The sequence below is a fragment of the Saccostrea echinata genome, unplaced genomic scaffold, assembly GCF_033153115.1.
Source record: "Saccostrea echinata isolate AGI-Se365-2 ecotype Australia unplaced genomic scaffold, CSIRO_AGI_Sech_v1 ptg000016l, whole genome shotgun sequence".
Taxonomy (NCBI): domain Eukaryota; kingdom Metazoa; phylum Mollusca; class Bivalvia; order Ostreida; family Ostreidae; genus Saccostrea; species Saccostrea echinata.
This window is the reverse complement of record NW_026889765.1, coordinates 944,736-958,856: the sequence shown is the minus strand read 5'-3', so window position 1 is coordinate 958,856 and position 14,121 is coordinate 944,736. Positions and strand designations below refer to the sequence as shown.

The window sequence follows — 14,121 nt, the reverse complement described above, 5'->3', positions numbered from 1 at the left end:
TCGTTGAATTAGATTTTTAGACATTGGTAGAATTAATTGACATACTTTGTAATTATAGGGCTGGCCCCTGCCTCAGAACACAAGGTGTCGATTTCTGCTGACAGCCTGTCCAGCAACAGGAAGGATCACTTGTCAGCGTTTGTCGTCTTCAAAACAGCATCTGGAGGTTTGTGTTTTTTCATGGAACAAATTTTGCTTAATGTTCAGTTTTTCAACCATATTTTAATGTTGTTTAAGAATGTGCCACCAGGGATCAACTTTTACCTGGAGCATTGTGCAGTACAAACAGAATATTCATTAGAGCTGTAAAATGTGTACAAATAATGTTGAAATCTAAAAATCCAACATTTCTGAAGTCTGTCTGGAGTTTGTTAATTTTCTAAGTAAGCTTAAAAAAGTAGTGGAAAATCTGTCTTTTTATACCCCCCGCAAACGAAGTTTAGGGGGGGTATATTGGAATCAGCATGTCCGTCTGTCCGTCTGTCTGTAGACGAGATTTTGTCCGGACCATTTCTTGGAAACTCTTGCAAGGATTTGTCTGAAAATTTGTACACTTATTATTCGCCATATGAAGGTGTGCACCTGGTATTTTCATCATGATTGGATAATTTTTTTGCATTTTACAGGTGTTTTTTTCATTTTTAATATGTGGTTTTGTCCCGATCTGTTCCCAGAGACTATTGCATAGATTTGAATGAAAATTTGTACACTTATTATTTACCATATGAAGATGTGCACCTGGTATTTTCAACATTATTTGATAATTTTTCTGCATTTTACAGGTGTTTTTTTTTTCATTTTTATTGACTTAGTCATTTCGGGTTCATGTCTAAGGTTTGAGACATAGAATCTAGAACATCTGTACAAAAATGTGAACTACAGCTTAAAACTACTCATCAGAACTTAAAAAAAAAATCACAAAATATTAAAAACAGTTTTTACATTACACAGCAGATAGTGTAAATCTATTTGTCCCTTTGGAATAGTGAGTGGACATGCATCCAGTTAAAGATTAATTAATGAGTTCAGTGTGGGAAGCTGTTAGGGCATCTCTGATCAAGCAGGTCTTATCTATATCTCCTGGGAATTGGGCAGAAAGAAATAAAGATCTCTGTTGTCTAAGCCTCTTAATTGTAATTTATGTCTGTCAAAATACATAGTTACTGAAACCAGCCTTTTATTTTTAAAACGAGTTTGATATAAAGGTATTAGGATCAATTTGACTTTGTAAAATTAATTTGCAGAGTGTCATATCTCACAAAGATGACAGATAGCTGCAAACTATTTTTTCAATGTAATAAAAAACACTGTAATTATTAGTATTGATGTTTTATTAGGCTGCACCTTAATTTCATTCATTAAAAAAAATATAATGAGTAATTAAATTTTCACTCTAATAACTCGGATCTGTTCCCAGAGACTATTGCATAGATTTGTATGAAAATTTGTACACTTATTATTTACCATATGAAGATGTGCACCTGGTATTTTCAACATTATTTGATAATTTTTCTGCATTTTACAGGTGTTTTTTTTTTCATTTTTATTGACTTAGTCATTTCGGGTTCATGTCTAAGGTTTGAGACATAGAATCTAGAACATCTGTACAAAAATGTGAACTACAGCTTAAAACTACTCATCAGAACTTAAAAAAAAATCACAAAATATTAAAAACAGTTTTTGCATTACACAGCAGATAGTGTAAATCTATTTGTCCCTTTGGAATAATGAGTGGACATGCATTCAGTTAAAGATTAATTAATGAGTTCAGTGTGGGAAGCTGTTAGGGCATCTCTGATCAAGCAGGTCTTATCTATATCTCCTGGGAATTGGGCAGAAAGAAATAAAGATCTCTGTTGTCTAAGCCTCTTAATATTGTAATTTATGTCTGTCAAAATATATAGTTACTAAAACCAGCCTTTTATTTTTAAAATGAGTTTGATATAAAGGTATTAGGATCAATTTGACTTTGTAAAATTAATTATGATATTTTTTTTTCAACAATCAATTTGCAGAGTGTCATATCTCACAAAGATGACAGATAGCTGCAAACTATTTTTTCAATGTAATAAAAAACACTGTAATTATTTATAGTATTGATGTTTTATTAGGCTGCACATTAGTTTCATTCATTAAAAAAAATATAATGAGTAATTAAATTCTCACTCTAAATGTTTAAGCAAATTGTGAACACCTCTCACATCTAGAAAACATTAGTGATTTGGTACCTTCTCTGAAAAACCCAGCGGGGGGTATTTGTCCCTTTTGGACAGTTCTAGTTTCTAGTTGCTTGCATTATTATAGGTAATTTTTTGTAAATGTTTCATTTGACTATATAGGTGTCCCAGAGCCTCCATTAAATGTCCAGGTAGAGGCTGGACCACAAGAAGGCACACTGCTGTTGACATGGATACCGGTTACCATAGATTCCTCTGGCTTCTCCAATGGTGCAGTGGTAACTGGTTACATGGTGTATGCGGATGGTAGAAGAGTGAAAGAGGCACAGGGTCCAACAAGTAAGTGGGGAGTTGATATCACTTGTGTACTGTTATCAAGGAAGGTTAAAGCAAAGCAGTTACTATGATGCAATAGAGAGAGAGAGAGAGGAGGAGGAGGGGGAGAGAGAGAAAGATGCCTTCTTACAACAAAGAATTTGCTTTAGCATACATGTATTGTGTAGTTTCATGATTCAGATTTATATTTTACCAGAAAGATGTCTTATAAATAACACTAGTAGTTTGTTTCTTCCTATTTTCTCACATTTCATTGAACTGTTATATTTATGGGTACTTTACAATAACTTTTATTTTTTTCTTTCAGATGACCACATCATTCTGAATGCTGATGATTTCCAAGCCTTCATTCCCAAACAACTGTTGGTCCGTACAGTGACTGCAGACAAAACAGAATCTTCTAACTCGGACCCAATCAAATTACCCCACTCACTCATACAGGAAATCACAGATGGGGCAGCCAAAAGGGTGACCAAGGACATGCCAACTAAACAAACAGTCCAGGTATATTGAACTTTTTTCTTTTTTTTTTTGAAAAAGACTAAAATTGAGTTTTAATTGTTCTGATTTAAAAATCAACTTAAAATTTATTCAGTGTGTACAGTGTATTTAGATAAGAAAGCAATTATTTTATGCAAAATAATTTGTTAAAATGGGAAGTATGAAGCTCTTTAGAAGTGCATCCTTATTTTTCAAAATAAATGCATCATGCTTTTCATAATGAAATTCTTATATCACTGCATTGTGGAAAAAAGAAATGGTTACATTTTTGGCATTTGCCCCTGATTTCTGAAATATTTTTAGACCTCAATGCCCCTAAACTCAATCGTACCAGAAATTTCTGAGGGAGACGAAGACATTGATACTGTCATAAATCGCATTGCGGCTGAAGCAGAACGCAACATGGTAACTATGTCAACCCATTTCTGCCAGAAATTTTCATGTGCACAGCTTGCTACACAAGCCTTTCTCCTCTTTCCTCACTGTCCAATTGGTTTTGTTCTTTTCAGCTACACTTTTTTTTGTTTCAAAATTAAGGATTATCACACAAACTCAAAATCCTGTATAGGTACTTGTATTATGGCAGTCACCAAGACACGCAGGACATTTATAAATCTGTTATGAACTTGGAAATCAACTATGAATATGCTACCTCAGTGTGTATTATTACCTGAATAGTGAATAACCCTTTGCAGTTGAATGATCTTTTCAATGAATTTGAAAGCATACTGTCAGAGATTCCAAATTTTAAAAAGACTTTTATGACATTCAAAGTTACTTAGTTTGCCTTCTAAATTGTTATTAAAAGATTAGAAATGAAATAAGAGATTGTTGAATGCTTTAAGTTCTGCAACAGATTTACCCTGATTGTTATATTTCCTTCAAAATTGGGTTCTTTTTTGTTGTTTCTTTTACAAAAATATGTTTTTGTTGATGTACTTTTGCATGTATCTGTCTCACTTGTTAACATGAAGACTGCCACACTAACATGATACTAATTCCTAAGACACCAAGTACTAGGAAGTTAAATGTATAGTACGTAATCCCATTTGTAGTGGAAAATTATCATTCCTTGCATTTATCTGAATATGGGGAAGGGCTGGGGGATTTAAATAAAGGATTTCATATTGCATGAATTTGTAGTGAATTATGGGATACACACTTCCCATCTTTATAAATGAGAAAGAAGAAAAAACCCAGTAAGTGTATACAATACGGTGCTTGTATCATGTATATCAAACCTTGGGAAACTGAAATAAGCATATACATGTATAGGAGAACATAACAATGTATGACACTATCATTAAATACAAAATACTTTATCTAATAATGAAGTGTTAGCGTTACTAACATTTTTTCTGAATTTGAACTTTTGAGCTTGTGCACATTTAAAACCTTTCTTAATCTTCACACTTTTTCAAATTTTTATTGTGATTTTGCTCTTTTTGAAATCCTTTTATAAATTAATTAATAATGAATTATTGCTCTTTTAATGAAATTGCTGTAAAGTTAAGTTTAATGAAATCTAGCAGTGAATTCTATATACTATACTTTCTACGAATAATAATTGAAATGCTTAAGCTTTTATCAATAACAAGCATGATATATAACACTGGTCATCTAACAATATGCATGGTCTCTTCATTTGGTCTGGACACCAAAGATTGTGCTGGAGACCAAAAAAAAAAATCTTTTTACGGATTATGGAAAATTATGGGTCTGAACATCCAACAGTAAGGTATATTCCTTTGAGAAGGGATGATCCAGCACATTCTTTGCTAACTAGGGCCACCTGTTTCGATTTAACAGAGTCCAGTGCTAGACAATATCGAATACGACGATGATTTTATCGAGGCTAGCAGCACCTCAGAGCTTTCTGACATTCCAGAGGAGGTGGAGGAGGAATTTTCCGAGGAGGTCCCTCAAGGGCCTCCCACTAAACTCAGCCCTCAACTGCTTAACGGTCATGCATCACTTGGCAAGGTTAGACACACAGAGTGTGAACCGAGTGCACCCTTGTACTAATGCATCATGGGAGAAAAGCCAGTAGATATCGTTTGGTGGTAGATTTTATAACTGGCATTTGGTGCGTTGTAGTAGAGCTCAAATTTGATTTAATTATGGTGTTGAATTGTGTGGAGTTGTCTTGATTCTTTTAATGATACCATGTTGAATTGTGTGAAGTTTTCTTATTTCTCTTGAATATAAATAAAGGTTTAATTTACAACTAGCTGGTACATGTAGTGTGTGTTTGAAAAGATTTTTTTCAAAATTTAAATCTGTTTGAATTGATAAACTCAACTCAAAAAAATATGTTTCATTTAGTGGATTTCAACATAACACATAACACTACATACATGTAAAATGAAAAGGGGAAATCAGTAGCATGTATAAAATAGTCCCCCCCCCCCCAGCAATCCTCCACAAATCAGTGCAATTATTTGTTCTCACTGTCCTACCACCTATCTTGCCTGAACATTGTATCTCTGTATATTTATGTATAGCAGTTTGCTGATTGCTTGTGTGGTCATTAGTTACATATGTAGAAATTATGTCTGAATCAATCAATTGTTTAAAAAAATTATTAATTTCAGAAATTATATAAAACACATATGTTATAAAACACTCATAAAATTTTAATGGTAGAATATGGATAAGAATAGTTGCTGTACCTCAAAACAAATTTTAAAAAAAAATGTGAAACCAACATTAAATCATGTTTTTTTATCAATTACAAAATCCTTTGATAGAATTCAGGTGCAAAGGCACTAACAGCAACCACTCCTCTCAGATCTAATGAAACGTCACCAAGACAGACAAGGTCATCTCCAAGGATACCAGCAATTGGTAAGTATAAATAGCATTGACTTTATTTGTATTTATTTATTTATTAATTAATTTTTTTTTTGAATTTATTTATTTATTTTTTTTTGCTTTTCAACAAAAATAATTAAAATGTGTTTAAATACCTGTGCATTAGGCCTAGTATGTAAAAGCAATACATTCTACCTACAAATGTATTAAAAGGGATTTAGAAAAAAGTTCCATTGAAAAACAAAATGGATCTCTTTTTTCAGAAATAACGAGGGACAGTGGCAGTGAGAGAGGGAATTCTGTGGATATATCAGAAGAGGAGTTGGACATTTCTAAATCTCCAGTCAAAACTAAGAGAACAGTGCCCCATGGTCATGTTCAGGATGGTGCTAAGGGCCAACATAGAAATATTTCCCCAGCCTCAACAAGTGCCAGTGTTTCTCCAAGTGAGGAGGTTGTTAGTAATGGACGCCATTCAAGGCATTCCCGTGAGGCTTCACCTCAAAGGGACAGTCATGTGACTAGTGACCTCAAACACAAAAATGACAAAAATATGTCCAATCACACCGCCACAGATCCGCGGAGGAGGCTTTATCCAGAAAGTCATATGTCTCCTAAAAACGGTGACGGTTCACATCCGGAACATGGATCTGTCAAAAGGAGGAGTCCGGGTCACGGAAGTCCACGGAATAGCCCCCAGAGGGGGAGTCCTCGGAGGGTGAGTCCTCAAGGAGATCATAGTCCACACAAGGATTTAACGGACAGCAAGACTTACAGTGATTCAAATGCTAATGATGTGTCACAAGACTCCACCATTTCTGACGGGAGGTTGGATAATAGCGGTGTTCATCATGTTCCACAGTTGGATCTGTCAGACTGTGATGACAGTGGAGATGTGGATTCCATCAGTGGAGAAATTAATCCACCTATTGAGGACAATCGGATTCGATTGTTTGTGGCTTTGTTCGACTATGACCCAGAAAGCATGTCACCTAATGTTGAATGTCTGGATGAAGAACTACCCTTCAAAGAAGGGCAGATAATCAAGGTAATGACAATGTTTTAGGTTGATAAAAGTTAGTTAATTACTGTAAAAAAACAAATGCTACAAATTTCTTTTTTTCAGAGGCAGAACAAAATCTCCCTGATATCACTTCATTTTTCATTGACCTTTACACAAGCTTTTCTAGAATAGTGTGCATTTTCTGTATACTCACTTAAATTTTAGAACCTAATTCTGTAGCTCTCACCTACTTAACCTGTTTATCAAATGTATATATTTCTTGATTTCCCTGGGGGTCAGTGACTGATCAAACAAGTTTTCTCACCTTGTCTTGACTGTATAAATTAATAGCACCATGCAATCTAGACTACAACTAATTATTTGTCAACTCATTTTAAGATATGTTAGTTAGAATTTGAAAATTAAAAGAAAAAATCCTCAAATAAATAAATTCTTATACCTTATAATGCAAAGAAACATCAGCATAATAAAGTAGTACATTTATATATTATGAATTTTTTTATTTTGAAATTTGATTGAAGATTTGTATTTTTTCCTGCTTTGTTAAAGATTTATGGTGATAAAGATGCTGATGGTTTTTACCGGGGAGAGAGTAATGGTCGAGTTGGCTTCGTGCCATGTAACATGGTGTCAGAAGTCCAAGTCGAGGACACAGAACTGGCAGAACAATTACTCAAAGAGTCGCAGACGGGCTACAATCCCAGCATCCATTTATCCAGTGAGTGCAATTTAAATTTGTCACAGCTTCTACATTTTTAATAAACATGGAATTTTTTTTCTCTCAACCAAACATTAGGCTGATTTTCACTTCATATTTTGTACAAATGAAGTGCTTATACCCTTGAGTATCCCATACACAAAAATTATTCTAAATAAGAAATTTGTGAATAAGCATTTATAATTGTTCCAAATAGACTTACGAACCTGTCTTGTGATTAAATACAGTTTTATCTGTACATTTGTGTAGCAGATAACTACATGAAGCCTGCAGACCTTGGGAGTAGATTGAGTCCTGCCAAAGTCTCCACAGTGATGTCCAGCACACAGGCCAGAAAAATGGTGGCATTGTACGATTACGATCCACAAGAACTATCTCCTAATGTTGATGCCGAGGTAATGATTTAATTATGACAATAGCAAAGGTCAGTGGAATAAAAAAAATAACTATTAAGAACTATTTGCTGCAATGAGAGCTTGATTTTATCTCTGGAGGTATGAAATGATGACTGAATTGATGATACATTGTATTTTGCAAATCTGTAATTTACATCGAATACATGCACTAGGTACACTGTACTTGTATACACTGTATATAAAAAAGTTTAAAATTTTCCAAAACAGGAAATTTTCATATCGCTGAAAATAAAAGTATTTCTTAGTAATTATTTTATCAAATTTGTAGCTGGAGCTGGCCTTCAGAAGTGGTGACACAATCATGATATATGGTGACATGGATGACGACGGATTCTACATGGGTGAACGCAATGGTCATCGAGGACTTGTCCCCTCCAATTTCTTACAGGAGGCTCCCCTAAGTGACGACGAGGTCCTCGAGAGTGCCAGCATTGTCTCCCCTGCCAGGTCAGGCGAGAGTCTCAGTAATTTGTCGCGGCACTCTGACCTCACGGCGGACAAAGTAGGTGGTGCTGTGTCGACATAGGCATGCATGTGTGGAAATTCACCTTTTGTGTTCAGTTCAATCTCAATAATCCTACTCTGCAAACGTGATTTTTCTATTTATAATGATTTTGAGTTATTTTTTGCTACTACCTATATCTTTATTTTTTGTTGCTTTAACTATGGTACGGAAATTAAGAAAGCATTTTCATAAAGAATTTGAATTTATTATTATTTGCAAATTAATTTCAAACATAATCGTGATTGAAGTGAATGATATTAACACAAAGTTCTACATAACATTTTTTAAAAAGCTTGAAAATTACCATGGTTTTAATCTAATGAATGTTTGATTGTAAAGTGAATTTAATATAAAAGCACAGTGTGTTCTTACAATCAAGAGAAGGAGATAACTCCAAACTGAGACTGCACTTCCACTTAGAACTGCAGATGAGAACGTAGTTTTGCTGTAACTCTATAGGCTTCCCACAATACACTTGCATGCTGTGTAGTACAGAACCAGTCGTGGAAATCGTCACTGCTTTGTCAGAGGAGCTAATGCTCTTGTTAGGAATATTTATTCACACTGCCACTCATCAAAACTTTCTTCTTCTTTTAACAGAGATATCGGAAAAAGTGGTTTGTAAAAATTGAGCCAATATTGCAATTCACTCATTTTATATATTTAGTTATTACACTTTTTTATCATGATCAAAAATTTTTTTTCTCTTTTAGTGCACCATATAAGTGTAGTGCTCACACACTCTGTTTCTTATGTATATTCCTTTACAGAGCATTTCCTCCTCAAAATGAGGGTTAGTTTGTGTACAAAAGCTTCATATAATTTCTTTGATCATTAAGGGAAGAAATATATGAAGCTTGTGAATTTTTTTCTTTTTTTACTTATGATTGCCAAATTCTGTAATGTTTTTAAGTTTGGGAGTGTTTTTTTTTTTTCAATTTTTTGTGTGGAAAGAACAGTTTTTGTGTTTGAGCTTGCATAAATACTTTTTGTGTTATATGTGTACATTTTTATCAATATTTATATAAAGGCAAATGATGGGGGGTAAGTTGGGGTCATATAGTGATATTGATTGCTTTGTTTTCTGCATTGCCAGAATGCTTTAATTAGATTTGCTAGTACAATATGTATTTTCAAATGAAAATTACGATCGTACAATAAATCTTATTTATAACCGAGAATCAATATTAAATGAACTGAGTTTTAAATTTAAAAGTTTAAGCACACCTATTTTTGTAGAAAGTCTGGGTTTGGCATGCACATGGATGCTACATTTTCATCTCACTAAAGCATATATCACAGATTCATTAAAAGAGGGTTATAAAATTTTGAAAAGTGTTAATATTTCTTTATGATCGGTCACTGGAATTTTTAAAGATTTCAACTTTTACCATTTTATACTCGGTAATAGACAAATTCACAGGTTTTTCGTAAACAAATTTTTATTATCTAGAATATTTTTATACATTTTTTTTTTTTTTTTGCACGGAGAGCAATACGTGTTTTTGTACAAAATTCACTTTAGGTTTACAATACATTGTTTCAGCACTAGGTTAATAAAATTTATATAGGTACAAAAAAGACTTGCAATGCAAAGAATATTCTTGTAAGTGTTAACAATGTCTACATTCTAAAAAGATAAAAAAGCAAATTTAAAGCCAAATAGGGAAGTCAAACTTAATTTTAAAAAATATATTAATGATTAAGCATGGATATATTTGTATCAGTTACCCAAACCATTTGTTAATGCACTTATTTTATTATAAAAGATATTTTTTAATGGCACCAGTAATTGTCTGATGATTGTAGTCATCGTTCTTGGCAAATAATTAATTTTTGAACTCTCAAATTCTTGCAGACGCAGAAAGTGGGACTTGGCTCACAATTGGACCAACAGCTATCACATGATACAGTGAATTCAGTAGCCAATCAGAATCTCCCTCCATCGGAACAGAGACCCTCGTCTCCAGAAGATGTGAAGCATAAAAAGAAGAGTTCTAGTCTTCTATCCAAGGGCAAAAATATCTTTAAAAAACTCACTCGATGATGAATGTTGACGGCTTCTGCCAGGAAGTTAGCTTGTGTTGTCCTTACCTCGTCCAGTTCTGGAAATGGATGCTAATGTATGTGCAGAATCTATGACACTGATTAATTGTAGTCAGTGTATGATGTTAAAAACTTCAGATTAAGTGCCATTTATTTGCTGAATAAGCTATGTGACATATAGACTAGGTAAAAAGAATCATTTTGGAAAGAACTTGTCTCAGGTATTTGAACTTCTCCCTCTTTTTCTGCCAGTAGTTTATATTCCAGTCATATGCTTTAATCCAATGTCTCTAGGACACTGATATTACCTACACATTTTCTTGCATTTTGTGTTGTACAATTTGAACATCATTTATGCTTCTTCTGTCATGTGACAGGAAGTAGCTGTCTTGAATCATGTGACTGGTTGTGAATTTTCATTTGTGAGTTATGTTAATAGAGAATAAAGTATGTTTGTTTTTGTAAAGCCAAAGAGTGAGAGAAATGTATAAGGGGAGAAAAATTTTGAGTTTCTTGCCAGTTCTTGATGTGTGTAAATGTTAGCATGTGGTACATGTAATCAAAAAATGCTGCCATAATATTTTTACTACAAGGAAGGTGTATGCTGCATTTTTTATGTTTAATGATGTTAGAAAGTAATAGACTTTATTTTACAGTGTTTTGTTACCATGTGAAATGTCTGTGATAAACCAGTTATTGACTTGTACAGGTACTGTATTCTAAGAAATATGTACCACATTCCAAAATCAGATATTGACTGTATATTCCAAGAAAAATAGAATTCCATGGCTTTATAAATTTTAAATGCAATACTTAATAGATGAAGTCCATTCCAGGTTTATGTTTTAAAAAAGGTAATCAAAGTTTATCTTTGATTGGTATTTAATGTTTAGGTGTACAAATTATGTTTAATGCCAGACATGAAAAAGCTCTGATAATGGAATTATTCCCATACTATGTATACTAGGTGCTATTGTGTGTTGTGATATATTTGAGTAATCCAATCTGTGCCTATCTAGGTATCATACTATGAAGTTGATGAGGAGAAAATTCACTATGTCAGATAAGTCATTAAATGCTCTTTTTTGTTTCCAAACAATATTTTTTCATTATTTGTAGTCAGCAGCCAGTGAAAAGGTAGATTTAATACTCCAGACAACAGTCAGTAAATGAGCATGAGTTAATGCTTATTGGTGTTATTTTTTAAGGATCATTAACTTTTAATTTGCAGAGAAATTATTGTGGAGAATGAAAATGTGAAGAAAATATTTAGTACACCCTTTGTTGAAATAGAATCTCATGTTATTATATAACACTGAACACGACCATTTTCTATGATTCCAGTAAACTACTGATTAAAACAATCTTAAGTACTTTGTTTTTCAGACATTCTTGATATTATATACAGGGCCTCTTATGTTGTTGGGGCAGATCTTATTTATTCATATAGAAATCTGTATGGTATTGTACAACATCCAATGTATTTATTGTTAAGTTTTTGTATGAAATAGGACCATATGTGATGTGATTTCAGAATAAATTATTTTTTGCAAGTACATGTATATCAGTATTTCATTGCTAAAAGTAATTCTGGGTGCCATCTCACCTGTATTCCTCATTGTTACATCCTTAAAAAATTGTTTCCAATATAAATCTGTACTTTAATAGGTCTAACATTGCCAATGTTTTTACTGAACATGGGTCCAAAAAATATGATGTTGGACGGCTTGGTGAGATGTTGGACCGTTATGACATATGGCAACTTACATGTAGTTTGCATTTGTTGGTGGTCAGTAAAAGAATTAAGTGAGTTGAATCTGGTAAATGAAAGGACTGTTATGTGATAAGGGTCTCAAGTGGCCCCTAAATATGAACATCTTAATTTTACTTTATGTATAGGTTTACACAGCTAACAGCTGACATTTATTCATGATTTTCAATTTGATCCAAATGCCCTTAATTTAGAAAAAATAGCATCACCTTTTCCAACAATTTTGGCATATTTTGTATAAAATTGCTCATTCTAAAGTAATTTTTCTTCCAGAAAATATTAAGTACAGATTGGAACAAACATTATATATTCATCAAAGCTGTGTATATCAAAAACTAATTACATACAAAAAAAATTCTGCTTGTTCAAAGCTGCACTCTATGTTTCACTTAGGAAAAAACATCAGAAACAAGATGTGTTTATGAAACACTGATGGTCCCCGTATGGCAGGTCAAGGCCAAGGTTTAAGTTTTTCAAATGTATGTCAAACTCCAAGGTCAAAGTCAAGGGTTAAAAAATTGTTGGTACCCAGAGAAAGTTCATGTTACAAGGAATACACATGTGAAATATGACAGTCATAGTACCTACCATTCAGAAAATATGGAAAATGTTATAAGTTTTTCAAAAGTAGGTCATACTCCAATCAAGGTCAAGTCATGAGGTCAAAAATATTGATACCAAAAGAAATGTCTTGTCTCAAGGAATAAATAAATGAAATATGAAAGCTGTAGCACCAACCGTTAAAAAGTTATGGCAAAGGTTTAAGTACATGTATGTCAAACTACAAGGTCAAAAACATTGGTACTAAAAGAAAGGTCTGGAATACAAACGTGAAATATAAAAGCCCTACCACTAACTGTTCAAAAGTTATGGACTAGGTTAAAGTTTTTATGCACAAAGAGACAGATAGACCAAAAACTATATGCCCCCAAATCTTTTATTACAGGGGCATGAAAATGCATATTTTTTGTCCCATTTTGATTAGATTCTAAAAATACCACCATTTCAGACGTCATATACTTCCAGCGAGTGCATTTAAATGAGAAAAATATATGGAAGATGTATCTTATGTAAACTTTTTTACAAAATTACAGAACAGTCTAACCTTCCTTAACTCTTTTGAAAATGTTGATTTATGGGGACCAAAGTTGTATGTTGTCATATATTCATTTATAGTCCTTTGTTATTTGCATTGCAAACATGAAAGTCGGTACAAATTTTTAAAAGAATACAAAAAAGTTATTGACTGGGTTCCTGGGCAAAATGCAATTTGCACAAACCTGTTATTTTTGGCTTTACAACTTCAGAAAATTTAGTTTGGTTCTTGGGTCAGACAAAATGCATGTTTCCTAGGCCTGAACCCAGGAATAATGTTTATTGATATAATTTGGGTTTCCAGCATGGACAGATTTAATTACTATTATGCCATTCATATGAAAACCTTTTTGAACAGGATGAATTTTAATAGATTTTGAATTTTAGGAAATCTATTGTTCCTTAATTGATTTACATTTAACAGGTAAACAGGGTCTGTTATATCCAACGCAACACTGCAAATCAACACCATATTTAATTATAGAGGGCTATTTGACAGCCATGAATTTTCTACAATTTTTACCATAAAGAACAATTGTTTTGTTGTAAAAGCTTCATCCTCATCAACAAGAACTTAAAGTTAATGCACTCAAACTTTTTAGGGAACCATATAAGTACTTTTTGGTAGGTGAACTCAAGTTATGATAAAATTCCTACGAGGTGTAAGGGTCTCATAGACACCTTGGGGTGTAAAAGTTGGAAACTATGTCAACAAAGC

The 14,121-nt window shown here is 33.2% G+C and overlaps 1 protein-coding gene across 1 annotated transcript in view; it reads left to right on the top strand.

The window, feature by feature from the left end:
* Positions 1–10,535, top strand: part of LOC133188313 (RIMS-binding protein 2-like) — a 58,938-nt gene extending 48,403 nt beyond the window's left edge. The window contains exons 22-32 of the mRNA XM_061323684.1: positions 59–166; positions 2,340–2,516; positions 2,821–3,017; positions 3,318–3,419; positions 4,824–4,997; positions 5,765–5,861; positions 6,092–6,876; positions 7,402–7,570; positions 7,820–7,965; positions 8,255–8,433; positions 10,350–10,535. Of these exons, the coding sequence (XP_061179668.1) occupies positions 59–166; positions 2,340–2,516; positions 2,821–3,017; positions 3,318–3,419; positions 4,824–4,997; positions 5,765–5,861; positions 6,092–6,876; positions 7,402–7,570; positions 7,820–7,965; positions 8,255–8,433; positions 10,350–10,407 (2,192 nt within the window). The 3' untranslated portion in view covers positions 10,408–10,535. The remainder of the gene's footprint in view (positions 1–58; positions 167–2,339; positions 2,517–2,820; positions 3,018–3,317; positions 3,420–4,823; positions 4,998–5,764; positions 5,862–6,091; positions 6,877–7,401; positions 7,571–7,819; positions 7,966–8,254; positions 8,434–10,349) is intronic.
* The last annotated feature ends 3,586 nt before the right edge of the window (positions 10,536–14,121 follow it).